General features: G+C 48.7%; 1 protein-coding gene across 21 annotated transcripts in view; it reads left to right on the plus strand.

Moving 5' to 3' along the window:
* SCMH1 (Scm polycomb group protein homolog 1) overlaps positions 1-25637 on the plus strand; it is a 113307-nt gene that overhangs the window by 65787 nt on the left and 21883 nt on the right. For 11 of the 21 annotated variants that reach the window (XM_043506215.1, XM_038377333.2, XM_043506218.1 and 8 more), the window contains 6 exons: positions 7285-7517; positions 8404-8530; positions 9920-10120; positions 18052-18234; positions 20212-20304; positions 20751-20882. In XM_043506215.1, coding sequence (XP_043362150.1) covers positions 7285-7517; positions 8404-8530; positions 9920-10120; positions 18052-18234; positions 20212-20304; positions 20751-20882 — 969 coding nt within the window. The remainder of the gene's footprint in view (positions 1-7284; positions 7518-8403; positions 8531-9919; positions 10121-18051; positions 18235-20211; positions 20305-20750; positions 20883-25637) is intronic. The other 10 variants (XM_038377350.2, XM_043506225.1, XM_038377351.2 and 7 more) reach the window with 2 other exon arrangements.

Raw genomic sequence — 25637 nt, forward strand, 5'->3', positions numbered from 1 at the left:
TACTGTTTGCCTTCTTGGCACAAGAACACGCTGCTGACTCATATCCTGCTTCTCGTCCACTGTAATCCCCAGGTCCTTTTCTGCAGGACTGTTGCTTAGCCCGTCAGTCCCTAGTCTGTAGCAGTGCATTGGATTCTTCCGTCCTAAGTGCAGGACTCTGCACTTGTCCTTGTTGAACCTCATCAGATTTCTTCTGGCCCAATCCTTCAATTTCACATCATTTACAGAGCCAAGCACATAAAAAAGCAAGGAGATTAAAAGTGAAGTTGTTCTAAATCTCATATTATCCACGTACTAAGCACAGTGGGCCCAGTTCAGGGCTAGGTTTTTGTCGTTTGCCCCACTGAAGAGCGAGTACAACGTGGGTCTAAAACACTCTGTCAGCAGTGTAGTGTTTCACACCCACTTTGCGCTGGTGTAAACAATTCCAGCAGGTGCTGGGTAAATGGGGTGACAGGCAAGCAGCTCAGACTCCCAATGGCCCAGGCACCAGGTGCAGCAAGTCTCCTTTTCTCACATAAGCTGCTGGAGAGAGAGCCTGAGTCAGTTGCCCAAGGGCCCAATGATTCATGGCCGAGATGGGAATGGACCCCAGAGCCTTGCCTGCTGTGTCCGCTGGACACTAAGCTAACCTCACCTCTGCCAGGGTCTGGGTGTGGCATCTTATTTACATGTGGGGGCTGGAATCCCTTCACTCTGCCAGCCTGAACCCCCACCAGAGAGATACTTGTACAGCAGCACTGCTCTCTTCGGACAGTTGGTGGGAAATAGCCAGGGCTCTGTGACTGACAGCTGTCTCTCCTGTAGCAGTGACCAGTGGGAGCGAGGGGTTGGTCTAGGAGCTGAGGGGGACACTGCTGACTTTTTCACTTAAGGGTCTTAGTTCGTATTCATCCATCCTCCCAAGTAAACCCCTGCTCCACCGTGGGGCCTTGCCCCTCTCGGCTCTACCCTTTGTCTAGGTATTGGCCCCTGGTGCTGTAGTGCCTGAACACCTTCACAAAGCCCCAGCCATCTGGCCTGCATTCTCCCACTGAGGCTTGACCCAGGGTGCTCTTCTCTGGTTCATTTGTTGCCGTTGTGTTTGCACCAGCAAGGTCTCGTGTGTCTCTCCTTGGACATAAATGAGGAGCTTATTCCCACTCCTGCCTTAGCAGTTTCCCTCAGGCTGTGGTGGGAGGAAGGTTTGAGCTCATAGCCTTAAGGAGGCTTTCTTGTGGCTGGGGCACCTGCCTTGAAGCTAAAAGTCTTCAGCCTACATCTAGAATAGCCTGTATGCCTAGGAGATGCTGGCAACATCTCTGCTCTGGGTGCTGAGGGCTTCAGGCTGGTAAAGCCTATGAGATAGCTGTTGAAGGTAGGCTAGGCCAGGCTAGGCCACCCCATTCCTGTGTCAAACGCTTGTAACCCTCTAATGGGCATAGACAGAATATGGGGTGATCAGCCACTTACTGTTCACCTGAGCCAAAACTGCATTTCCCCTTGCTGACTACCATGTTCATCTGGGTTCTCACAGGGCTCTTCTCACCAAATGCACAAGGGCCAGCCACCTTCCCACCCACTCCTCTAGAGGTTGAAATCAATATCAGGCTCTCACTTAAGAGGTGAAGCAGTGGGGGCAAAAGATCTATCTGGTTTTAAGATTCTACTCGATAAGTTTATGGAGGAGATGGTATGATGGGATAATGGGATTTTGGTAAGTAATTGATCTTTAAATATTCAGGGTAAATAGGCCAAATCCCCTGAGATGGGATATTAGATGGATGGGATCTGAGTTACTATAGAAAATTTTCCTGGGTATCTGGCTGGTGAATCTTGCCCATATGCTCAGGGTTTAGTTGATTGCCATATTTGCAGTCGGGAAGGAATTTTCCTCCAGGGCAGATTGGAGAGGCCCTGGAGGTTTTTTGCCTTCCTCTGTAGCATGGGGCATGGTTGACTTGAGGGAGGCTTCTCTGCTCCTTGAAGTCTTTGAACCATGATTTAAGGACTTCAATAGCTTAAACATGGGTGAGGTTTTTCATAGGAGTGGGTGGGTGAGATTCTGTGACCTGCGCTGTGGAGGAGGTCGGACTAGATGATCAGAATGGTCCCTTCTGACCTTAGTATCTATGAATCTAGGTGAGATGTCTGGAGCCTGCCCCTGTGAGCAAAGAGTAAAGAGATGGGACTCGAGAATTAGGGGTGTATTGTCATTTCAGTGCCCTCGCACATAGGGGGTCCTCTAGTCTGGGAGATGAAGTGTGGCAGTTCATCTCTGGAAGCTGTTGTTTACAACTGTTGACTCAGACAGACATCACTGCATCAGTTACACTCAGTTTACATGTTGAAGGTTTTCTCCATGACCATGAGGGTAGACCTCTGTATGGACATATACAAAAGCAATTACTAATCTATGTGCCTCCATTTGAAATATCCATTGGTGTCTCAGGTTGGGCTCCCAAAACTTGATGCACCCCAAAATTAGTGGAAATTCCTGAAAATTTGGGCCTTATTTATTTTTTCATAGATATTTAAATTCTAGAGCAAAATATTAATCAGCTGAGCTGGGTCACTTCACCTCCTGCCCCTATGAGAAGATGAGCAGCTGAGGGGGCATAAAGGCGATGCAGAAAAACAAGGAAACTTGAGAAAATGGCTGAGAGGAAAAAGGGGCTGTCCCCTTTAATAGTAGGCAAGTACCCAAAGGGCTGTGTTTTGATACTGGGGCAGCCTGGAGAGCCCTAAGAAGGAAGTGCAAATGGACTGCAAGTGCCAGCTGCAGGCAATTGGGTGTCACTTCATTTAGGTTGGGCAGTACCTTGAGTGGAGCATGCCATCTTATTTGGTCCAGACAGGAGCTAGCACTTTGGGCTGTGAATAGCAGACCCAGTCTGGTAGGGATCAAGGGTGGAGGCCGCATCTCGCAGCTGCAATGCATTGGAAAGTTGTGGGCATTGCAAATTTGACTTTTTGCCTGCAAGTACTAGAAGGGGCTTTCGAACACAGCACTACCTCTGTGACGGTCAGGCGGGTGCTGACCGGCCCTCCTGTTTGGAATGTTCTCTGTGCGTTCTCCATGACAGGCCACCACATACGGTAAAGAAAGGGCAGGACTTGATAACAAGGTAACTTATATGAAGAGGTAGGACTAGAGCCTTGCTCCTCAGGGAGTTCAGTGCCAATGAAGTAAACGATTTAAAAATATTATGTGAACCAACTTTACCATAGAATCGCTATGACTGGTAATTCCATGTTTGAATATTAAGAATATAGCAGTAGGGTTATACTACTGACCACCTGATCAGGATGGTGATCATGACTGTGAAATTCTCAGGGAAATCAGAGAGGCTATAAAAATAAAAATCTCAATAATAATAATAATAATAATAATGGGAGATTTCAACTATCCCCATATTGACTGGTGTGACAAAGGTCCTCCTCTGCCTTGGTGGGTCCTGCACTTACTGGCGGATTTGCTCGCCTCAGAGATTCACGGCAGCCCTCAGTTTGGCCACTTTTGCTAGCGGCTCAAACCTGCCGTTCACTCAGCTAACCTCATCACTGGCCAGCATGGGGAAAGGGAGGAGAACAATCCCTGCAGTCTCTGCTGACCCACCTAGTGGGTCGGGGGACAGGCCAGGGACCTTCCCCTCTGGTGGGACCCACAGTCCAGGTCAACTCCTCTTGTCTCAAATAGGGAGTTGAGGGGCATGGGGGGGAATCCGGGTCCGCCCTCTACTCCAGTTTCCAGCCCAGGACCCTGTGGATTGCACCTGTCTACAGTGGCTCCTGTAACAGCTGTGTGACAGCTAGAACTCTCTGGACTACTTCCCCATGGCCTCATCCCAACACCCTCTTTATTCTCACCACAGGACCTTCCTCCTGATGTCTGATAATGCTTGTACTCCTCAGTCCTCCAGCAGTACGCCTACTCACTCTCGCTTCTTGCACCTCTTGCTCCCAGCTCCTCACACGCGTCTCACTAACTGAAGTGAAGTGAGGTCCTTTTTAAAACCAGGAGCCCTGATTAGCCTTCCTGTCCTAATTGATTCTGGTAGCTTCTTAATTGTTCTTGAACAGCCCATTATCTTACTCAGGGAAAAGGGACCTGCTTAATCTGGGGCTAATATATCTACCTTCTATCACTCTCCTGTGTCATCTATCACTGCACCCTCTATCACCGCACTCCTGTTCCTGTTTTTTTTAGTTGTGCCCCAGAATCATTTGGCTTCCAGGTCCTGTGGATCCTCTCCTTAGGCTGGGGATGTGGTGGGGGGATCCTTTTGCAGTTCCTGGATCCCAATAGGATCACTCTCCTGTAGCCATCTGGCCTGACCCTGTCACACTGGGTACATGTCACCTCAGGACAGGATGCAGAAAGAAAGTTTCTTGATACCTTAAATGACTGCATCTTGGAGCAGCAAGTCCTGAACCCACAAAGAGAGAGGCAATTCTTGATTGATTTAATCCTACATGGAGTACAGAATCTGGTCCAAGAGGCGAACATAGCTCAACTGCTTGGTATTAATTTAATATCCCTGGTGGGGGGATACCAAAGCAGCTACCGTGGTAGCTTTTAGAAAGGGGGAACTACACAAAAATGAGGAAGTTAGTTAAACAGAAATTAAAAGGTACAGTGCCAAAAGTAATAGAGGCTCAATTTAAATGTATACCCAAAGTAAAAAAAAAAAAAAAAAAAAAACACGAGGACCAAAAAGTGCCACCATTGCTAAACAACAAAGTAAAAGAAGTAGTTAGAGGCAAAAAGGCATCCTTTAAAAAAGTGGAAGTTAAATCCTATTGAGGAAAATAGAGAGGAGCATCTACTCTGGCAAGTGAAGTGTAAAAATGTAATTAGGAAGGCCAAAAAAGAATTTGAAGAACAGCTAGCCAAAGACTCAAAAAGTAACAGCAAAAAAATGTTTAAGTATATCAGAAGGAAGAAGCCTCTAAACAACCAGTGGGGCCACTGGCTGATCAAGATGCTAAAGGAGCACTCAAGGAAGCTAAGGCTATTGCAGAGAAACTAAATGAATTCTTTGCATCGGTCTTCACGGTGAGAGAGATTCCCAAACCTGAGCCAGTCTTTTTAGGTGACAAAACTGAGGAACTGTCACAGATTGAGGTGTCATTAGAGGAGGTTTTGGAACAAATTGATAAACTAAACATTAAGTCACCAGCACCAGATGATATTCACCCAAGAGTCCTGAAGGAACTGAAATGTGATATTGCAGAACTACTAACTGTGGTATGTGAACCTATCATTTTAAATCAGTTTCTGAACCAGATGACTGGAGGATAGCTAATGTGATGCCAATTTTTTTAAAAGGCTTCAGAGGCGATCCTGGTAATTACAGGCTGGTAAGCCTAACTTCAGCACTGGGCAAATTGGTTGAAACTATAGTAAAGAACAAAATTGTCAGACGCATAGATGAACACGATTTGTTGGGGAAGAGTCAGCATGGTTTTTGTAAAGTGAAATCATGCCTCACCATTTACTAGAATTCTTTGAGGAGGGTCAACAAGCATGTGGACAAGGGTGATCCAGTGGATATAGTGTACTTAGATTTTTAGAAAGCCTTTGACAAGGTCCCTCACCAAAGGCTCTTAAGCAAAATAAGCTGTCATGGGATAAGAAGGAAGGTCCACTGGTTAAAAGATATGATACAAGGGGTAGGAATAAATGCTCAATTTTCAGAATGGTGAGAGGTAAATAGCCATATCCCCCAGGGGTCTGTACTGGGACCAGTAGTGTTAAACATATTCATAAAAAAACTGGAAAAAGGGGGTAAAGAGTGGTTGGGCAAAGTTTGCAGATGACACAAAACTGCTCAAGATCGTTAAGTCCAAAGCTGACTGCGAAGAGGTACAAAGGGATCTCCCAAAACTGGGTGACTAGGCAACAAAATGGCAGGTGAAATTCAGTGTTGATAAATGCAAAGTAATGCACATTGGAAAACATAATCCCAACTATACGTATAAATGGGGTCTACATTAGCTAAATTAAATTAGAGATCTTGGAGTCATTGTGGATAGTTCTCTGAAAACATCCATTCAATGAGCAGCAGCAGTCAAAAAAGCAAGCAGAATGTTAGGAACCATTAGGAGAGGGATAGATGATAAGACAGAAAATGCGACTAACAAATTTATTTGAGCATAAGCTTTCGTGAGCTACAGCTCACTTCATCGGATGCATTTGGTGGCCGATGAAGTGAGCTGTAGCTCACGAAAGCTTATGCTCAAATAAATTTGTTAGTCTCTAAGGTGCCACAAGTACTCCTTTTCTTTTTGCGAATACAGACTAACACGGCTGCTACTCTGAAAGACAGAGAATATTATATTGTCTCTGTATAAATCCATGGTACGCCCACATCTTGAACAGTGCATGCAGATGTGGTCGTCCCATCTCAAGCAAGATGCATTGGAATTGGAAAAGGTTCAGAAAAGGGCAACAGAAAGGATTAGGGGAAAAGAACAGCTTTTGTATGAAGAGAGAATAAGAAGACTGAGACTTCATCTTGGAAAAGAAATGACTGGGGAGATATGATAAAGGTCTGTAAAATCATGACTTGTGTGAAGAAAGTAAATGAAGTGTTGTTTATTCTCTCAACACAAGAACCTAGGGGTTACCAAATGAAATAAATAGGCAGCAGATTTAAAACAAACAGAAGGAAGTATTTCTTCACACAACGCACAGCCAACCTCTGGAACTCTTTGCCAGAGGAAGTTGTGAAGGCTAAGACTATAACAAAGTTAAAAAAGGAACTAGATAAATTCATAGAGGATAGGTCCATCAATGGCTATTAGCCAGGATGGGCAGGGATGATGTCCCTAGCCTCTGTTTGCCAGAAGCTGGGAATGGGAAACGGGATAGATCACTTGATGATTGCCTGTTCTGTTCATTTCCTCTGTGATGCCTGGCATTGGCCACCGTTGGAAGACAGGAGACTGGGCTGGGTGGACCATTGGTTTGACCCAGTGTGGCCGTTCTCATGTTCTTATGCTAATTGAGCAGTCCACCTAACTTAAGGCTGAGTGTCCCATGTTTTAGGAGGAAGGGCTGCCATATGGCTAAAGCACTGGACTGGACGTCAGGGGATTTGGGCTCCTACATGAGATGCAGAAAAACCATCTGCATGCTCAGCTCTGAGCTCTCTAATTAGGGCTCAGCGAAGGTTGCTGCTGCCTGAGGATGGCAGCGTTTATGGACAAAAGCCATTCGTATTCGGACCCACAGCTGTGTGCATGAGTAATTACGCCACTGTGTGTAAACGATGGTCATCCTCCTCCTTTTGACTGCAGTTGTGATTCCAAAGAGCCCGTTCCCTGTCTCAGAAGGAAGTGCTGAGAAGCCCAGCATGCACGGCAGCCTGAAGACTGCTTTGGGGCTCCAACCTGAGCAAAAACGTCGCAAGTCGGGCAAGAAGCGCGGTCGGACGCCCAAGGCCTTGATCCATCACCCCATCCCTACCCCTTCCAAGTCTGTGGAGCCTCTGAAATTCCCCAAAAAGAGGGGACCAAAGCCTGGCAGTAAGGTAGGTGACAGGGTATGTGTCTGTGATCACATGTGAATGGGGCATGTGTGCCTCTGGGGTGGAGAGCAGCTGTGTTATGTGCAGGGGGCTGGAACAATTTGTATAGTGCGGGTGCTGAGAGCTATTGAACCAAACTGTAAAGACTGTGTATGATGGAAACTGCACGCTCAGCATCCTCTGTCCCCTTTGCTTTTGTGTGTGTAGGAGGCAAAGTCCAGCCCTAGGACTGATGGGTAATGGGAGCACACCCATGGAGTGGGGGGCGGGGGGTGGGAGCATCTCCAGCTCCTCAGCCCAGCAGGGGCTGGCAGCACATGCACTGGACAGGGGTGTGGAATGGAGGGAGTAACTACACTTCAGCCTCACAGCCACAGGGATAATCAGATTTAAAAGTATCAGGAAGCATGGCCAAGCAGGGGGTGGGGTCTGAAGAAGGCAGTGGTGGGGCAGTGAGTAGAGTAGAATGGGGGAGCGAGGTCTGCTGAGGGCAGTGTTAGAGGTTGGGGGGGACGGTCTGATGAGGGCAGTGGCGGGGGTAGAGCAGGGCGGGGTCTGATGAGGTTGGTGGGCAGGGTTTGAGCAGGATGGGGTGGGGTCTGATGGGGGTGGTGGGCAGGGGGGTAGAGCAGGATGGAGGGTTGGGGGGTAGAGCAGGGTGGGGGCGGGGTCTGATGAGGGTAGTGGGTGGGGGGGTGCAGCAAGGCGGGGTCTGATGAGGTGGGGGGGTTGAGCAGAATGGGGTCGGGATCTGATGAGGGTGGTAGCCAGGTGGGTAGAGCAGGGTTGGGAGTGGGGTCTGATGTGGGCGGAGTCTAATGAGGGCGGTGGGCATGGCAGGATGGTGAGCTTATGTAAAAGGAGAACTCTTTCCAATCCCTTTCTGCAGAGGAAACCTCGGACTTTGCTGAATCCAGCCCCCACCTCTCCAACAACGAGCACCCCAGAGCCAGACACAAGTACTGTGCCCCAGGATGCTGCTACTATCCCCAGCTCTGCCATGCAGGCCCCCACAGGTAAGCTGGGTTCACCCCCTCAGTGAAGATGATGCAGTTAAGGAATCTGGGGGAACCCAGAAAATATCAAATGAAGATGCCATGATTTCCAAATGTGGCAGCGAGTGTGGCCGGTGCGGAAATGAGAGCAGCCTAATGCAGAGAAGAATCGGGCAGGAAAGAGACCCAGAGGCTCCCCAGACCTTCCCTCATCTCCTCTGCTTCTCAGGACCGTGGCTAGAGATAGGCGATTGCTCTGCGTTTTCCTGCCATAAATTATTGCTTAGCAGTACTGAGAGGCATCCCCTGTGGGTTGAACGCCCCTTTCACTCATAGAGGGATGTCTGCATAGACACTCGAGACCTTTCACTCTGGGCTGAGGCGCACCTTGCAGCCAGGTGCAGAGTGCTCGCTTGGAGCCGTATGGTTGCACGCTCATGCGAGCAACGCAGCCACTCTAGGAGGGGCATTTCTCCAGGCCCAGGCTGCTCTGAGGCAGGAAGGGCCACAGCATTCTAGTTCTCTCTGAAACCAGAGAGGGGGCAGTCTGCCATCGAGTCACCCCAGAACCCTGCATTAAAAGTCAGGGTGTCTGCTGCAGAATCTTGCTGCATCCACTGAGCTCCTAGTAGTGTGGAGAGGCAGCCAGAGTCGCTTTGGGCAAAAAGGAGCAAGGGTCGAGAGCCTAGAAAGACCAAGCTAAGATTTCTGTGGGGTTTCATTCTTGAATCAGAACTAAAGCTGACCCCGGAAAGGGGAATCTGTTCCTAGCTCTGCCCAGCACAGGGTATGGGCTGGGCCCCCTCCCCCTCAGCATAGCTGGACCGATATCCAAGGAAGCCTAAGGGACCTAGGCTGGAAATTCAATGGGAGCTGGGTGCTGAACTCCCTTAGGCTCCTTTTAGAGTCTCAACCGTTATCCGGATGCTCAGCACGCCATTGTGCAAACCCGCCCACAGTTTGGCATACTTGGAGCACTAGGACAGGGGCCGTGGAGGAGATGCTAGGAGGACGGAGGATGAGCCCAAGGGAAGCGAGTAATCAGCATTGTGGGCTTGTACCTCTTCTAAATATGCCTTGTGCTGGTGGGCAGCAGACTAGTAGCTATGCTGGACTGGCTTGGTTCACCCTGTTTGTGAGTGTATGACAGCAGGCAGGCCCTGTGCTGGCAGGAGGGCAGGGCTGTGGGCAGGCGGCTCTCGTGGGGTAATGGTGAGCGTATGACAGGGCAGGTTCTGTGCTGGCAGGAGGGCAGGGCTGTGGGCGGGCAGCTCTCACGGGGTAATAGTGGATGTATGACCGCAGGCAGGCTCCATGCTGGCAGGAGGGAAAGGCTGTGGCAAAGCAGCGATGGGTACGCTGGGCAAGCAGCTCTCGCAGGGTAACCTTGAGCCTTCTCTCTCTCTGCAGTCTGCATTTACTTGAACAAGACCAGCAGCACCGGGCCTCACCTGGATAAGAAGAAAGTTCAGCAACTGCCTGACCATTTTGGACCAGCCCGTGCCTCTGTGGTGCTGCAGCAGGCAGTACAGGCCTGTATTGACTGTGCTTACCATCAGAAAACTGTCTTTTCCTTCCTGAAGCAAGGCCATGGGGGAGAGGTCATTTCAGGTAAGAACCAAGCTTTCTCCCACTGCCCTGCTTTCTAAGAGGTCTTTGGTGGAACCCTCTCCCTGCAGCATAGCACCATCCTATTGTCAGCTGTGGCCATCCCCAGCTGGGGAAGTCTCCATCGGAGTCTGGAAGGCTCTGAGCTCTGTACAGGGATGCTGTATAAAGCCTAAACAAGCGAGGATGACTTCTCCAGCCATAGGTGGGGTGTATAACATGCTTGTGCACGTAGGAATAAAACTCCCATGTGCCTTGCAGCCAAGAATCCGTGCCATTCTCAACCACAAATCAATGCAGTCCCACAGCACCCCATGAGCTAGGGAAGTGTCACTTTCTTTCCCTGTTTTACAGATGAGAAAACTGAGGCACAGAGAGTTGACGTGACCTATCCAAGGCCACACAGCTCGTTGGTGGCAGAGCTGAGAACAGAATTCAGCCTCCTTGGTTCCCAGTCCTGTGCATTAGCCTCAAGCCCATCCTCCCGTTTCATCAGTGTTCTTTGTGCTACATTATGTTTGTTGTTTTTCAATGATACCAGCTGCTCCCTAAACTCGTAAGAGAAAGGGGAACATTCAGCAGCTTCAAGTTGATCCATGGTGGATCATGTTAATTGTTCCCTGCCTCATTAGCCATCAGTGTCGGGTGCCTGAAAATGTACCCATGAGCACCAGGGAATTGTGCTCATAGTCCTCCCAGAGGTGCCACAGAGAGTCCCACAGGTCTGGTATAATGGGCTAGAAAGTGTGAACCCTTCTCTTCTGGACTTTGCCTCTATCAGGTCTATCAGAATGTTGCTGCTAGACTCATCTTCTTGGCTCATCGCTCTGACTAAGGATTTGGGTACACAGGGCTTTATTGCAGACTAACTGCTGGTTTTTCTAATTAAAATGGGTTGTGTCCACACAGCAGAGTTCTTCCAAATCAACTGTGCCAATTGGATAATCCACTTGGAAGTGGATTAGGCTCATTTCAGAATGAGTTAATGTGGAGAAGTGTTCATATGGACATGTCTGTATTTTGGATCAACTTTTCAGTCCTCCCACTGATATTCCACACTGCATCGCTTCACGCCAGGACTGACTTGTCTGTGTGTGTACACTATCTGCTGTGCTGGGCTCTTGGCAACTGGATGTCCCCATGTTTAAATGGTGGGGCACAGATTCCACACTCCTGGAATGTTACAGCAAACACCTGGAAATGAGCAGCACAGGGGTTTCCTTGCAATCTGGGGAGAGGAGCCAATGCAGTCATTCCTAAACAGCAGCCACCCTGAGGAGAAAATATACATGTGTACAGCTAAGCAAATGGCCGAGAGGATCCATCCTGGGACATGGCTCAGTCCTGCAACACAGGGAAGGTGTGCCGCTGGCAGGATGACCGAGGGGCTGTTCTGAGATGTGGCTCACTCTTGCAGCACAGGGAAGCAGTGCTGCCGGCAGAATTATAAGAAGAGCCAAGGACAGACATGGCCTGACAGTGCTCCAGTTACCTATCCCGACTTTAAAGAGCTGGATTGGATTTTCCCAGGTACATTGAGGATAGTGTCAAAGGCATCAAGGAAAACCCCAGTCACGACCAGGACACGGAGGAGGAGGTGGTGTCCCCAGAAAGACAGGATCTCTTCCCCAGGCTAGAGCCTGACCAGATCCCAAGGAACAGATAGCCCTCAGGAGGACACAGCCTGATAGTCCTGGGCAGAGGGCCTCGGCCAGTAAGTATGATGTGCTGCATTACAATTGAACTGTGTTGATGGGGTTAAAACTTTGTTCTGGGAGCCCATTAGTTGCCACCATTTTGAGTGGATGTGAACTCTGCTTCTATCCCCCTCCTCTCATGCTCAAAATGGTATCCATGCCTCAGAATTAGAGTTCTGCAGGGTTTACTTCCCTGATATTTTCATTTCCCACACCAGGAAATTTTTCATCTGTCACACCAGGCCACCACTCCCCAGCCCCGGTCCTGTCCTCCTTGTGGGCCCTTCTCCCAGTCGTCCACTGTGGACTGCCCCCAGTCCTCCTGCCGCAGTCAAGCTAATGGTACCATGGTCGTTGTAATGTAGACATACTTAGTGAAACATCACTTACAGGAAAGTAATACAATATAAAAGACTTCGCTTCACAGTTTAATGCCCTGAGATTCCAGCTCTGTTAGCATTTCATGAGGTATATTGCCTGAGTTAAATGCAGAGAATTAAACTCCCATCGTCTTTCTGAACAAGTCCCTTCTTTGCTCTTGGTGATCTGTACTAAGGTTACATCTTCCGACATTAGGTGCACATGCAGTTACTAACACGGCCTCTGCAACTCCCCAGCCCAGGCAAACCTCCACTTCCTTCCACCTACCCTCATCACCCCACCCATGCAAACCATTGGCTAAGCCTCCCTGCCTACTGCAGCCCCCCACCACACCAACTGCCTAGGATTAGAACAGGAGTCATGTGCAAAGAGGGAGTAAGGTGAAACTCTTCTGACACCTCCAAGCTCTCCCCGGGTTGAGAGGGGACCATTGAAATGGCATTCTGAAACTGAGGAAAAAAGCAACATTTTATCATTCCGATTCTGGTCCATATGGCAATTATAATAACTACTTCTGTTTCTTGCTTCCCAGTTTCTGCACCTGACACCCTTCAGCCCCCGTGAACCGGACTGTTAGCAACTTCCAAATGCCTGACTAATCTCTGGGCCAGGGAAAAGAAGGCTAAAGACAATGTTTGAGGACCTCAGGGCAGCATTGTCAGAGGGATAAGAAGCCAAAGGAGTGGAGGAAGTTCTTGCAGAGAGAGGACAGAGAACCTGGAGAGAATGAGACAGAAGCAGCTCCAGGAATTCATGCAAGAACAGACTGTCTTGATAGAAAACATGATGGCGCCATATTCTGCCACAGCCCCACCACCTCAACTCCAACCCGCTCCAGCACTGCAATCCATGAGCAACTGGGAGCAGCAGTACCCTTCCAAAACTCCGGCCACCAGCATTTCCCCACCCCACCCACCAGACTGAAAACAGCGAGTATTGGGAACCCTCTTTCACCCCCATAATGACAAACAATGCTTTCTTCCTGTGTCTCTCCACACGCCAAGGAAAGACACTAGGCAGAAATCCTGCCCTTGCATATGCCTGTGACTTGTGCAGCACTAACATGTGCACTCGGTACTTTTATCATGTGCTGCACATCTGCAGTGTCCCATTGAGTAAAGCTTGCACTGTTATGCATAGTGTGCACTGTTTTATGTTGTGGTTCATGTTACAATGAATACACAGTTCTGATCAATAAATGTGGTTGTTTACACTATTTGTGGTTGTTTACACTTATTTGATATAAGAAAACTAAGAAAGAAGAAGTGGGGCCGTTAAACACTGAGGATGGAGTGGAGGTTAAAGATAATCTAGGCATGGCCCAATATCTAAACAAATACTTTGCCTCAGTCTTTAATAAGGCTAAAGAGGATCTTAGGGATAATGGTAGCATGACAAATGGGAATGAGGATATGGAGGTAGATATTACCATATCTGAGGTAGAAGCGAAACTCAAACAGCTTAATGGGACTAAATCGGGGGGCACAGATAATCTTCATCCAAGAATATTAAAGGAATTGGCACCCGAAATTGCAAGCCCATTAGCAAGAATTTTTAATGAATCTGTAAACTCAGGAATGATTGGAGAATTGCTAATATAGTTCCTATTTTTAAGAAAGGGAAAAAAAGTGATCTGGGTAACTACAGGCCAGTTAGTTTGACATCTGTAATATGCAAGATCCTGGAAAAAATTCTGAAGGAGAAATTAGTTAAGGACCTTGAAGTCAATGGTAAATGGGACAAAATACAACCTGGTTTTACAAAAGGTAGATCGTACCAAACCAACCTGATCTCCTTTTTTGAAAAAGTAACAGATTTTTTAGATAAAGGAAATGCAGTGGATCTAATTTACCTAGATTTCAGTAAGGCATTTGATACCATGCCACATGGGGAATTATTAGTTAAATTGGAGAAGATGGGGATCAATATGAACATCAAAAGATGGATAAGGAATTGGTTAAAGGGGAGACTGCAACGGGTCCTACTGAAAGGCGAACTGTCAGGCTGGAGGGAGGTTACCAGTGGAGTTCCTCAGGGATCGGTTTTGGGACCAATCTTATTTAATCTTTTTATTAATGACCTTGGCACAAAAAGTGGTAGTGTGCTCATAAAGTTTGCAGATGATACAAAGCTGGGAGGTATTGCCAATTCAGAGAAGGATCGGGATATTATACAGGAGGATCTGGATGATCTTGTAAACTGGAGTAATAGTAATAGGATGAAATTTAATGGTGAGAAGTGTAAGGTTATGCATTTAGGGATTAATAACAAGAATTTTAGTTATAAGTTGGGGACGCATCAATTAGAAGTAACGGAAGAGGAGAAGGACCTTGGAGTATTGGTTGATCATAGGATGACTATGAGCTGCCAATGTGATATGGCTGTGAAAAAAGCTAATGGGGTTTTGGGATGCATCAGGAGAGGCATTTCCAGTAGAGATAAAGAGGTTTTAGTACCATTATACAAGGCACTGGTGAGACCTCACCTGGAATACTGTGTGCAGTTCTGGTCTCCCATGTTTAAAAAGGATGAATTCAAGCTGGAGCAGGTACAGAGAAGAGCTACTAGGATGATCCGAGGAATGGAAAACTTGTCTTATGAAAGGAGACTTAAGGAGCTTGGCTTGTTTAGCCTAACTAAAAGAAGGTTGAGGGGAGATATGATTGCTCTCTGTAAATATATCAGAGGGATTAATACAGGAGAGGGAGAGGAATTATTTAAGCTCAGCACCAATGTGGACACAAGAACAAATGGGTATAAACTGGCCACCAGGAAGTTTAGACTTGAAATTAGACGAAGGTTTCTAACCATCAGAGGAGTGAAGTTTTGGAATAGCCTTCCAAGGGAAGCAGTGGGAGCAAAAGATCTATCTGGTTTTAAGATTCTACTCAATAAATTTATGGAGGAGATGGTATGATGGGATAATGTGATTTTGGTAATTAATTGATCTTTAAATATTCAGGGTAAATAGGCCTAATCCCCTGAGATGGGATATTAGATGGATGGGATCTGAGTTACCCAGGAAAGAATTTTCTGTAGTATCTGGCTGGTGAATCTTGCCCATATGCTCAGGGTTTAGCTGATCGCCATATTTGGGGTCGGGAAGGAATTTTCCTCCAGGGCAGATTGGAGAGGCCCTGGAGGTTTTTTGCCTTCCTCTGTAGCATGGGGCACGGGTCACTTGCTGGAGGCTTCTCTGCTCCTTGAAGTCTTTAAACCACGATTTGAGGACTTCAATAGCTCAGACATAGGTGAGGTTTTTCGTAGGAGTGGGTGGGTGAGATTCTGTGGCCTGCGCTGTGCAGGAGGTTGGACTAGACGATCAGAATGGTCCCTTCTGACCTTAGTATCTATGTTCAATAAGTGATTTTTGACAAAGTTCAATAAACTTCCATAACATACCATCTCTCCCATGCACGTAATAAAATGCCCTTTCTCAAAATCATAGCACAAAGTATTTAAAAAGCAAAATAAACTTTTTTCACTAGCCCATACAGAGCAATGAAATCCTGCCACAATGCACAATCAAATTACATTGCAACATTTCAGCTCCTAGCCTCAAAGTAGGAGCCCAAGGCATCCCCTGACCTTGTGGTCTTGACAGTTTGCTGCAGTATGCAGTGGCCATTCATAACATTCTGAAAGTCTCTACCTCTCCCTCCCACCCATCAGCAAGGCTCTCTCCCTGCTCTCTCAGATGTGCAAAGCACAGCAAGGCAGTGATCATGAGACACTACTGCATAGTAGCCTCCCACCTCATCATGAGACAACGTAGTCTCCCTTGTAGCCTTCCATGCGCATACTCCAGTGTCATTCTGCAGCTACTCAGGCCAGAGCCAAAAACTCCCTTTTCCTGTCCAAGTCTCCAGCAGAAGGCTTCATAAGCCAGGGAAGCCCAGGGGGAGCTGGGTCTCCCACACTGATGAGGAATCGCAGCACCATCAATGTCCATAGCCATCCTGGAAGGAAAATTTTCACTTTTCATTAAATAAAGCTGTGCGTTTCAAAGATCCTGGTAACATAGATTCTCCAGACCATCCCACTTATTATTGGTGAACCTGCCGTGGAGGTCAGCTGGGCCTAGGAGCAGCAGGGAGAAATCCTCCTTGCTTTTGATGAACTATGAGCCTGGGGAGAGGGGCAAAGTATCGGCATATGGCAATGGCCCTGAACAATTCAGAAATCCCAGCCATGCTGATCCATCAACAATCTCCTGTGCATTGCCAGGCTTTGTGACCCCGGACATCAGCGCACACCTCCATGACAGCAGCCCAGATGGCTGATCTACCAACACCAAACTGGTTAGCTACTGATCAGTAGCACTGAGGGTGGTGAGCTTCCTGATAGTGATGGTCATGCCCTTCTCCACACTGAGGGCAGCTCTCATGTTGGTACGATGCCACTGCAGCTCTGGGGTTCCTCGCAGATGTCTTGGGAAGGGCCTGTTCTCATCCTGAAGTTCTGCCTCCACTGCTGGTCACCTCAGGCCAGGATCCTTATCCTTCCCTTTCCCCTCTGGTCCCCCCAAGCCAGAAACAGCATCCTGTAGGGTGAAGCTGCTGCAGAAAAGCATTATCCACAATTAGTTGCTCAGTTTCATCCTTCTCCTGCTCTACCAAAAATAGCTCAGCAGCATGACAGCTGCCCAGATGTGTGATCACAAATACATGCGTGGCAGCCTGGACCGCAGTACACAGCTGTGTTCCTTCCGTGCTGGCTGACAGCAGTTTGAAAATGGCACTGACTTGCAAAAACCACATGACTCCTGGGATGTGATGAGAGGAATCATGGGAATTTGCTGCTCTGACCCCAAAACTCAGAATTCCAGTGCCATATGGTAGATAACCCACAATGTACCATGAGAAAAATCCCAGAATGCATAGAGCCTTGCAGCAGGACAGAACCCTGAAATACCAACTTAGAACACTGAGCGCCTCTTTGGAAAAGAGTAAATGCCATGTGTACGCTCTGTTTCAAAGAAAGTAGGTAAAAGCCGGCCACGTGCACACAATTATTTCAGAATAGTTATTCTGGAACTCTTAGTGCACACAGATCTAATCCTCCAAACCCCACCATGTAGACAAACCCAAGGTCATTTTCTTCTGACATCCTGCCAGTGGCTTCCCCTGCTACTTCTCACGCACAGAAAAGCTTCTTGTAAAAATTCACAAAGCTGCTACATTGCCCTCCTTGAAATCCTTGGATGGACCCTGAGCCAAGGGCCAGAGAGTGCACAGAGAGCACCAGTTAGACCTAAGGCCTCCCTTTTCTCTTTCTTGCCCAGTGTTTGGGTGGATAATGTGATACCACCCAACAGGTGTCTTACAAGAGAACGTTCCCCATGGCAGCTCTCCCGGCCGCAGCTGAGGGGACACAGTGTTAGTGAGCCAAGCGCAGATTTCACCCTCCAACTGTGAGGTTGCACTCCAAACTCTCCAAAGATTGCCAGAGTCCTCCAGGAGTGGGTGAGGGGTGGAGTTTTTGTTGTTTCTCATGCAAAAAAATCCCCCAGAAATAGCCCCAAGTCCCTTCTCCGACCCACTTTTTTTTTTTTTTTTTTTTTGAGATACTTTGAGGTCATATTTGTCCACCATCCAGGAGCAGAGCTCAGACCCTGTCCTTGCATGCCCTGCAGTTCACCTTTAAAGATAAGCTTTTCAGGCACAACAGATTCACACCTGCTGCTTGGTGCAGCAGGCTGGTTCTGGCCTGTCCCAGAGAGGAGAGTTCCCCGGCATTAAGCCAGGGGAAAGCATTGGCTTTTGTTTGCTTTAGTTAGCCAAGGGAGGAGGAGGTACAGGAACTGGCTGAGCAGCCTGGGAGTTTGTGTTCAGCTCTGCTTGTTTCTGTCTCCAGCGGTGTTTGATCGGGAACAGCACACTCTGAACCTGCCAGCAGTAAACAGCATCACCTACGTCCTCCGCTTCTTGGAGAAACTCTGCCACAACCTGCGCAGCGACAACCTCTTTGGGAACCAGCCTTTCACTCTGAACCATATGCAGCACTCCCACGAGTACAGCCACGACAGGTACCTACCAGGTAGGAGCTGGGGCTGGGGGTGGGCTTTCTGGTGTCCTTCGAAGCACCACATCCTAACCAGACTTTACCCTTCAGCTAAGAGATGGCATTGGTACGGACAGCAGCGGTACCCACTGTTTGTGGGTTCACTGCATGACATCTAATGTCACTCTCACCCTCAGGATCCCCGATGCTGCACTTTCTGTCTGTGCTACCTGATTTTCATTTGTGCCAACAGATCTCCACTCATCTGTCTCACCCTCTCTGCATCGCTCATTCCCTGCCTTTCCTTCGTGTCTAGTCTGAGAAATGTAGCCTGATCTAGGTTACTGATCCATTTAGGAATTAGGGTGAGAGACTTTGTGTAGAGAACAGAAAGGTGATCCCAGGCATTAGGTAAATGGAAAGATTAACGAAGTCGTACCTAAGTCATATCTGTCATGGCTGTGACTCTTGTCCCACCAGAAAGAATACCTGGTGCTTGGTGCCAGCAGGAAAGTTCAGTTTATACCTAGGGACTGGGAGCCACACTGCTGGCGTATTGTGCATGGCTGGACTTTGGTTGTCTTGGCATAGCTGGTGCTCTTGCAGTCTGAAGCGACACATTCTGGGCATGTTGGCTCGTGCACTGTGCACAGAGACTCAGTTGCAATATAGCTCTGCAATTAAAGTGCTACGAGGTAGACTCACAAGAGGACAAATAATGTCCCAGCAAGGACTAAGTGGTGACACCCCACAATTCAGGAGGGACGGACTGCCATGTGAGAGCCCATGGCAGGCTGCTGGAGTCCTCTAGAGGGGATGGGAGAGGAAATCCCTCTCAAGCTCTTTATCTCAAACTCTATAAAGGTTCCAGAGCTAATGGGTCATCCTGTCCTTTTGCTCCACCGCTCCAAAATTGGTGAGTGACTAGCTCAGCAAAAGTGAAGGCAGCCCAGGATTCACACTGGAAACCACCTACTGTTGGCTATTGGCTGGGAACTAGGAATCTCCAGTGTGCAGAGGAAGCTCCTAGGGGGAGTGGCTCTGGGAGGGAGGAAGAGTTGCTATTCACTGGGAGATGGGGTCAGCATGACTCCTAGAGGAACAAGTTCTGATCTGGTAAAAATTTCCATGCAGTAACCCGTCCTGCACTCTTGCTGTGCCCTGCTTCCCCTCCCTATCCCCTCTCCCACCACCACTTCCCAGGAGCCGGCAGGCCTGCAGAAAGGAAGGTGGGGCATGATGAGAGCGGAGGCCCTATCAGCCTGCCCCTCAGAATGACTCCATGCGGGGAAGGGTGACTAGCAGCAGTGTGAAAAGGGTTTCTGTCTGCTAGCAGGCTGATGGCACCATCTGGTGGTGCTCTCAGGGGCTGGATCATTGGGCTGGTGGGAAGGTTTTCCTTAATGGAGGTGAGGGGAGGGCTGTGGAGGAGGAAGGGATCAGCAACAGGAAGTGAAGGCAGGTCATAGAGAGGTTTATGGGGAAACAACAAATATCTGCTTCAGCCTCTTTGTGCTGAACCCCTTGCATGAGGGTTCAGATGGTTACACCAGGATATTGCACAATGCAGTGAAGGAAATAGCTTCTCTAGCTCCAAAATACTGGGAGGGGCATCTGGGGGATCATCACGGGGATTGGTGTTGGGTCCGGTCATGTTAACATAGTCATTAAATTTCTGAGTGAGGACGGCAGATACCATGTTACTGAAATTCACAGATTACTCCCCCATTGGGAAGAGTTTTGGAGACTAGTGAAAACAGAGAAGACAAAGAATTGAGTGAGGTTAGGAACAGGCCCAGCAGATAATGATGAGATTCAGCCTAGAAAAAGGCAAACTAAATACATCCTGGGGAAAATACAACCCAAATCACAAGTAAGAGCAGGCTGGAAACATTTGGGAAGCAGCAGCTTTTCAGGAAACCAAGAGGTCGTTGTGGGCAGTAAAGTGGATCTGAGCTCGCCATTGAAATGTTGCAAAGAATCAGATACAAATCTGAAGGCATCTCATCACAGATCATCTTGCTAGATGGCCCTGCGGAGACTGTTCCTGGCAGGCTGTGTACAGTACAAGGACCTTAGTATTAGAAAATTGGAGCCATGCTGGAGGTAAGGGCATTTGGAGAAAGGCAACAGTGCTGACGAGGGAGCTGGAGGGATGGATTTGAAGAACTCTGGGTATAACTGGGCCAAATAATAACTAAGGGATAGAGAATTTAGTAATTGTCTAAAGCCTGCATATATGAAAAGGCTGCACAGACTGTGGAGGGAAGGAATGGTTTGGGGTGAATTGAGATATATAACTAGGAGAAACGGGATGAAATTAATTAAAGGAGGTAAAATGGCTACAGCACCTAATAGTTGTGTGCCATCACCTATAGCTGATTTTCAGAACATTGCAAAATGAAAATTAAATTTGAAGCCATCAAGAACCAGATGGCTTCCAGAGGTTTGTCAAGCCATTGTGAGGTTCTACATGGGTCATAGATGATTCAGGCAGGACTGAATTTCCCAGGAAGTTTCCATTCCTAAATAGGGCTTGTTCTCTTTTATAGACAGAAGCAGTTCATTAGACGGCACTCTGCAGGGACCAGGCCGAGGTACAAAACGATACTCCCAAGATTCCCCTCCATACAGCGCTCCTCTCTCCCCCAAGTTACCAAAGAATGACCGTCACCCTTTGGAAGGTGAGCACAGCATTGCTTCCCAAACCTGGCTGTTATAGTTACTCTTAACCAGTGTAGAATGATTGGATTTACAATGCCAAATCAGCCATGGGTCCAGCAAGTCTGGTTTTCAGACTCCAGCAGGGGCTAGTGCCTAAGGCTTCATAGGAAGGTGAAGAAAATATAGCACCCCAAGCCAGTTGCATGAAGCAACCCTTTATGACCCCTGCTTTGATCATCTTGTGCCATGAAGCATGAGATTTGACTATCCTTATTTTAGTCTCTATTATTATTATAATATGTTGTTAATGGTCATAAAATTATCCAGGCATTTTTAATCAATCCAGCCACAGTATTGTACTCCATGACCACCTGCTGTAGTGAGTGCTAGAGGGAATTTGCTGCCCTTTTCCAGCCATTTTTCTCCCAACATCCCATTCGGTCCCTCAGTCAGCACCAATTAGTGCATGAGAGCTCTACCAGGATTTACCTCAATTAGCAGCATCCACAAAACCAGCTAAGTAAACCCACCTGCCCATACCTCTTGGCTCTCGGAGAGTTTCTTTCAATTTCTAAACTGTCGGTCACATGAATGCTTGGGAGGATGCTCTGGGCCACATACCAAACGTAGCTGGATGAATGCCCTCTTTGGCACTTGGTTCATCAGCCTGTGTGTGCGCGTGAGATATTGCCAGAGGGCTGATGTAGCTGGAAGCTTTCTCTGCTTAAGGATTTGAGCTGAAAGGTCCAGGACTGTAGAGCTTTCTCAGTCAGTCTTCGGGAAATGGAGTAAATATGTGTTAAGCATCCTGTAGCCTTTAGACTAACAGATGTGCAGTGCTAATGGCCTTGATGTAAGGATGCAGACTATATTAGCCAGGAATGAGTGTGAGCATCAGTTGCTCTGTTTAAATCCCTGTGTTCAGTCAACATTTGGAATAAAATCCATGTCTTGGATCAGAGTGAGAGTCTGTGCATGCCATTTTCTGAGGCAAATGGGACTTTTCTTGCACAGTTCACTGGTCTGTAAGATTCCCTTCGGCCAACAGGTTTCCCAGGGAATAGAAATGAAAGTCACTTTCCTTTCACTCACTTAACCTTAGACCAGCTCCAGGCTATTACTGCAGCCAAAGCCCCAACACTCAGGCTGATGTGCGGTGTGGTGTCCGGAAACGCCCCGGTGATGGGAACGATTAGTATGTAAGGCATCAGGGTGTTCAGTCAGTCGAGTAACATCCTAGAAATAACGAGCAGCTAATCTGTCCTTCCAGAAGTGGGTTCTCCAGCTACAAGAGAGGAAAGCCCTTGTCTGCGCTGCAAAGAGAACGCTTGCAAGGATTTCCAGTGCTGAATGCAGTTTGGCCTCAGTTGCTTAAGTTGTGCTGAATGCAGTTTGATTTGGGGCTGCATCAGCCCTAGCTCGGCTTGTAGTGTCCACAAGGCTTCAGACAAGCCTGCAGTGTCACTGTTCAAATGGCTCCTCTTTGTTCATTGCACAGGAAATTTGTTTTTCCAGCTTTCTTCTTTAAAAAATGGTTCATTTAGTTCACCCAGAGAAAAAACATCCTTCAGAATAGGTTTACAATTAAGACATTTGCATTTGTCATGTATGGTGCAAAATGCAGCACAGTCCAGGTGTTCCACTTTACCTTCATGTGGTCATGTTTGTCATGCGTTGGCAGGTTTGAAGACTGGGAATGGTGACTGAATGCTGTGCCCACAGTGTCACTTCAGCACCTCCTGTCTGTCAGGGTGGAGGCTTTGGCATGCTTGGAGAATTTGCGATCCAAATACTTTCTTTTTCAAAGAGCAGCTTGAATTCTGTGCTGGGACAAATGCATTTGATTCCCCTATGCCAGCCTCCATTTCTAGACGAGACGTAACAAGGCCCAGTAGCTGGCACTGCTGAGGCAGAGACCTGGCTGGTGACTACAGGCTGGTCTCTTGTACAGTCTCCTCAGGCTGTGTGGTTGACATGCCCCATGTATCATGGCTAGCCAGGGTTGTCCCATCATCTCATCTGCTCTGAGGTTCTGAGCCCGGGGTGCATTGCATGCGTCGCTGCTGCTGCTTTCACCCCATACTCTATGCCATCGTCGCACTGCACAGCATTTCCTCTAGCATCAGTACTGATCTCTGGTGCATTCCAGGTCTTGAGCCCCACCAGCAGCTGCAGCTCTTAAGGCTGCATGGATTTCATCTCGAGCCAGGAAAGGCCCAAATGAGGATACAGCTTGCTTGCATCTTCCCTCGGTTTCTCTCCTAGTTAGGGCTGGTTTCTTTCAAGTAGTTAAATTAGTGCAGCAAAATTCTCTCTCCAAAATCCCAGTAAGGAAATACATTTTCCTTGAGAGCTTCTGTTCCTGGTACCATCCTATCTGTATGGCTGGAGGATTCAGCAAAACAGCCAGGTTTAAGAGATGCATTTCTTGAGCACTGCACTTTCCAGTCTCATGCCTTAGAAGCTTGGGGGAAGGGAATTTGCCTGATTCCTGCTCCCTCTGTTTTCAGTTGTCCCCTGGACCCATAGGGACTGGGAATCTCAGCTCCAGTCCGTATATGGAAGAGACTGTAAGATTTTCCAGGGGGGGACTCAAAGAAAGAACAAGTTCTTCTTTGAGTGGTAGCACATATAGATTCCAATTAGGCGTGTGGACGCTCATCGGAAAATTTTTCCCCTAGCAGCACCCATCGAGTTGGCTGTGGAGCCCCCTGGAGTGGCGCCTCCATGGCGCTCAATATATGACCCTGCCAACCCGTCGTCTCCTCGGTTCCTTCTTACTGCCAGTGACAGTCGTTGGAATTTTGCAAGCTCTCCACGTTTCCCTAGCTTCTCTTTAGGACTGTTTGTATTTGGTGGCAGTTTAGTTCTAGTTATTGTAGTTCTAATTAGTAGTTAGTTAGCTGTTGGGCTTGGGAGTTTACCCACCACCCCAACTGCGTGCTCCTTGGGGGACTTACATGCCGAAGTCCCAGGGGTTCAAGCCTTGCAAGTCCTGGAACAAGCCCATGCCAACAGGTGACCCTCATGACACTTGTTTAAAGTGTCTGGGGGAAGCGCATCAGTCAGAGAAGTTCAGGATTTGTAAGGGCTTTTGCCCCCAAACCAAGAAGTAGTGGGACTTCAGACTGAAGCAGCTCCTTATGGAGGCGGCACGTAGACCGCAATCCGCAACGGTGCGTTAGGACCCAGCGTCAAGTTCCTCAGTGCGCAGTGCTTCGGCAACAGTGGTGGAGGCGGCACCGTGGAAGGACTCTGGTAGCTCCCCGGCACCGAAGATGACAGGACTGGCCCAGCACCAATCCCATTCACCGGTGCAGAAGCAACACCGGGAGCAAGGGAGGAGTGGTTCCCTCACTTCAGGACCCACTCCATTGGATTCATTCAATGGGGCGTGTCCCAGGGAGGAGCCCCTGGCACCAAAACTTTTGGAGCCTGCACCGTTGACTCTGGCCCCGCAAGGTGGACCGTTAAGTCCGGTGCAGTTGGACTCCCCGGGTCTGGTGGTGGAGGATGTAGAACTGCCTTTCAACCCAGACACCTTTGCGATAACGGCACTGAGGTCCCCAGCCCTTTGCATCAAGCCTCTGATACTGCCATAGGCAGCACGGTCCCGGGGAAAGCCGGCGATGATCCTCCTTTGGATGCAGACTGCAGAGGGGAGGCACCGCTCAGAGTCCCGGCACCAGTTGCACTCCTGGCACCAATCCAGGTCCTGCCAGCGCTCCCGCTCACGGCGCAGATCGCCTTCGCGCAGTAGGTCCCGATCTCGGCACTGTTCATATCGGCACCAATCCGGCTTTCTGCGTAGACCCCGCTCGTGGGACTGCTCCAGATCGCGGTACGGTTCCAGGTCACAGCTCTGCTCCACAGCTTCATGGCACCACTCCCCTGCCCTGCAGCACTGCTCCCTAGCCTTGCGGCACCGCTCCCCGGCTCAGCTGCGCTCAGCACCGCCATGATCATTGTGGTCCCAGTCCCCGTCTTCGGACTTGGAGACAGGTTCCAAATATTCGCAGCGTCCCCGGCACAAGTCAGCGCAGGACAGACCTGACGTTGGTGCAGGGCCATGGCCTGCACAGTGGCACGGCCAGCTGAGTGGCCATTTTGGACCCCATGGGCGTACCACCAGGCCCAGGGTGCCCAAGTTCAAGGCCTCACACTCGGTGGCGTCCGAGCCTAGAGTGCTGGAGGCAGTGGCCGGTCGCCCCTCCCCTCGGGGTGCAGAGGAGTTGGCGGTTGCACCACCTCCTCTGCAACCCATCACAGTTCCTGAGCCAGACCCTGGAGTGGCTCCCACCCATCTAGAGGTGGGACAGGAGGTCCCCAAGGACAAGAGGGTCCAGAGGATCCAGTTCACCCACTAGCAACCTCGTCATCCTCCCTAGACAAGGTGGTAGCAGGCACCTCCGTCTAGAGGCCACCCCCTATAGATAGCTGTACCCACGAGGAACTCTTGCACAAGGTGGCACGAAACATGAACCTGCAGGCTGAGAAGGTGATACAGCTGAAGGACCCTATGGTGGACCTCCTGGCACCAGAAGGGCCATCCAGGCTCTCTCTACCCCTCATCAAAACTGTCCAGGCCAATGCAAATGCCATTTGGCAGAACCTGGCCTCCATTCCTCACACCGCTAAGGGTGTGGAGAGGAAGTATTTCATGCCCTCGAAGGGGTTTGATTACCTGTTCACACACCCACAGCCTTGCTAGTTGGCAGTGACAGCAGTAAATGAGAGGGAGAGGCAAGTTCAGCAAGCCCCAGCACCTAAATCTA

Source organism: Dermochelys coriacea, chromosome 19, assembly GCF_009764565.3.
Source record: "Dermochelys coriacea isolate rDerCor1 chromosome 19, rDerCor1.pri.v4, whole genome shotgun sequence".
In the NCBI taxonomy this organism is placed as follows: domain Eukaryota; kingdom Metazoa; phylum Chordata; order Testudines; family Dermochelyidae; genus Dermochelys; species Dermochelys coriacea.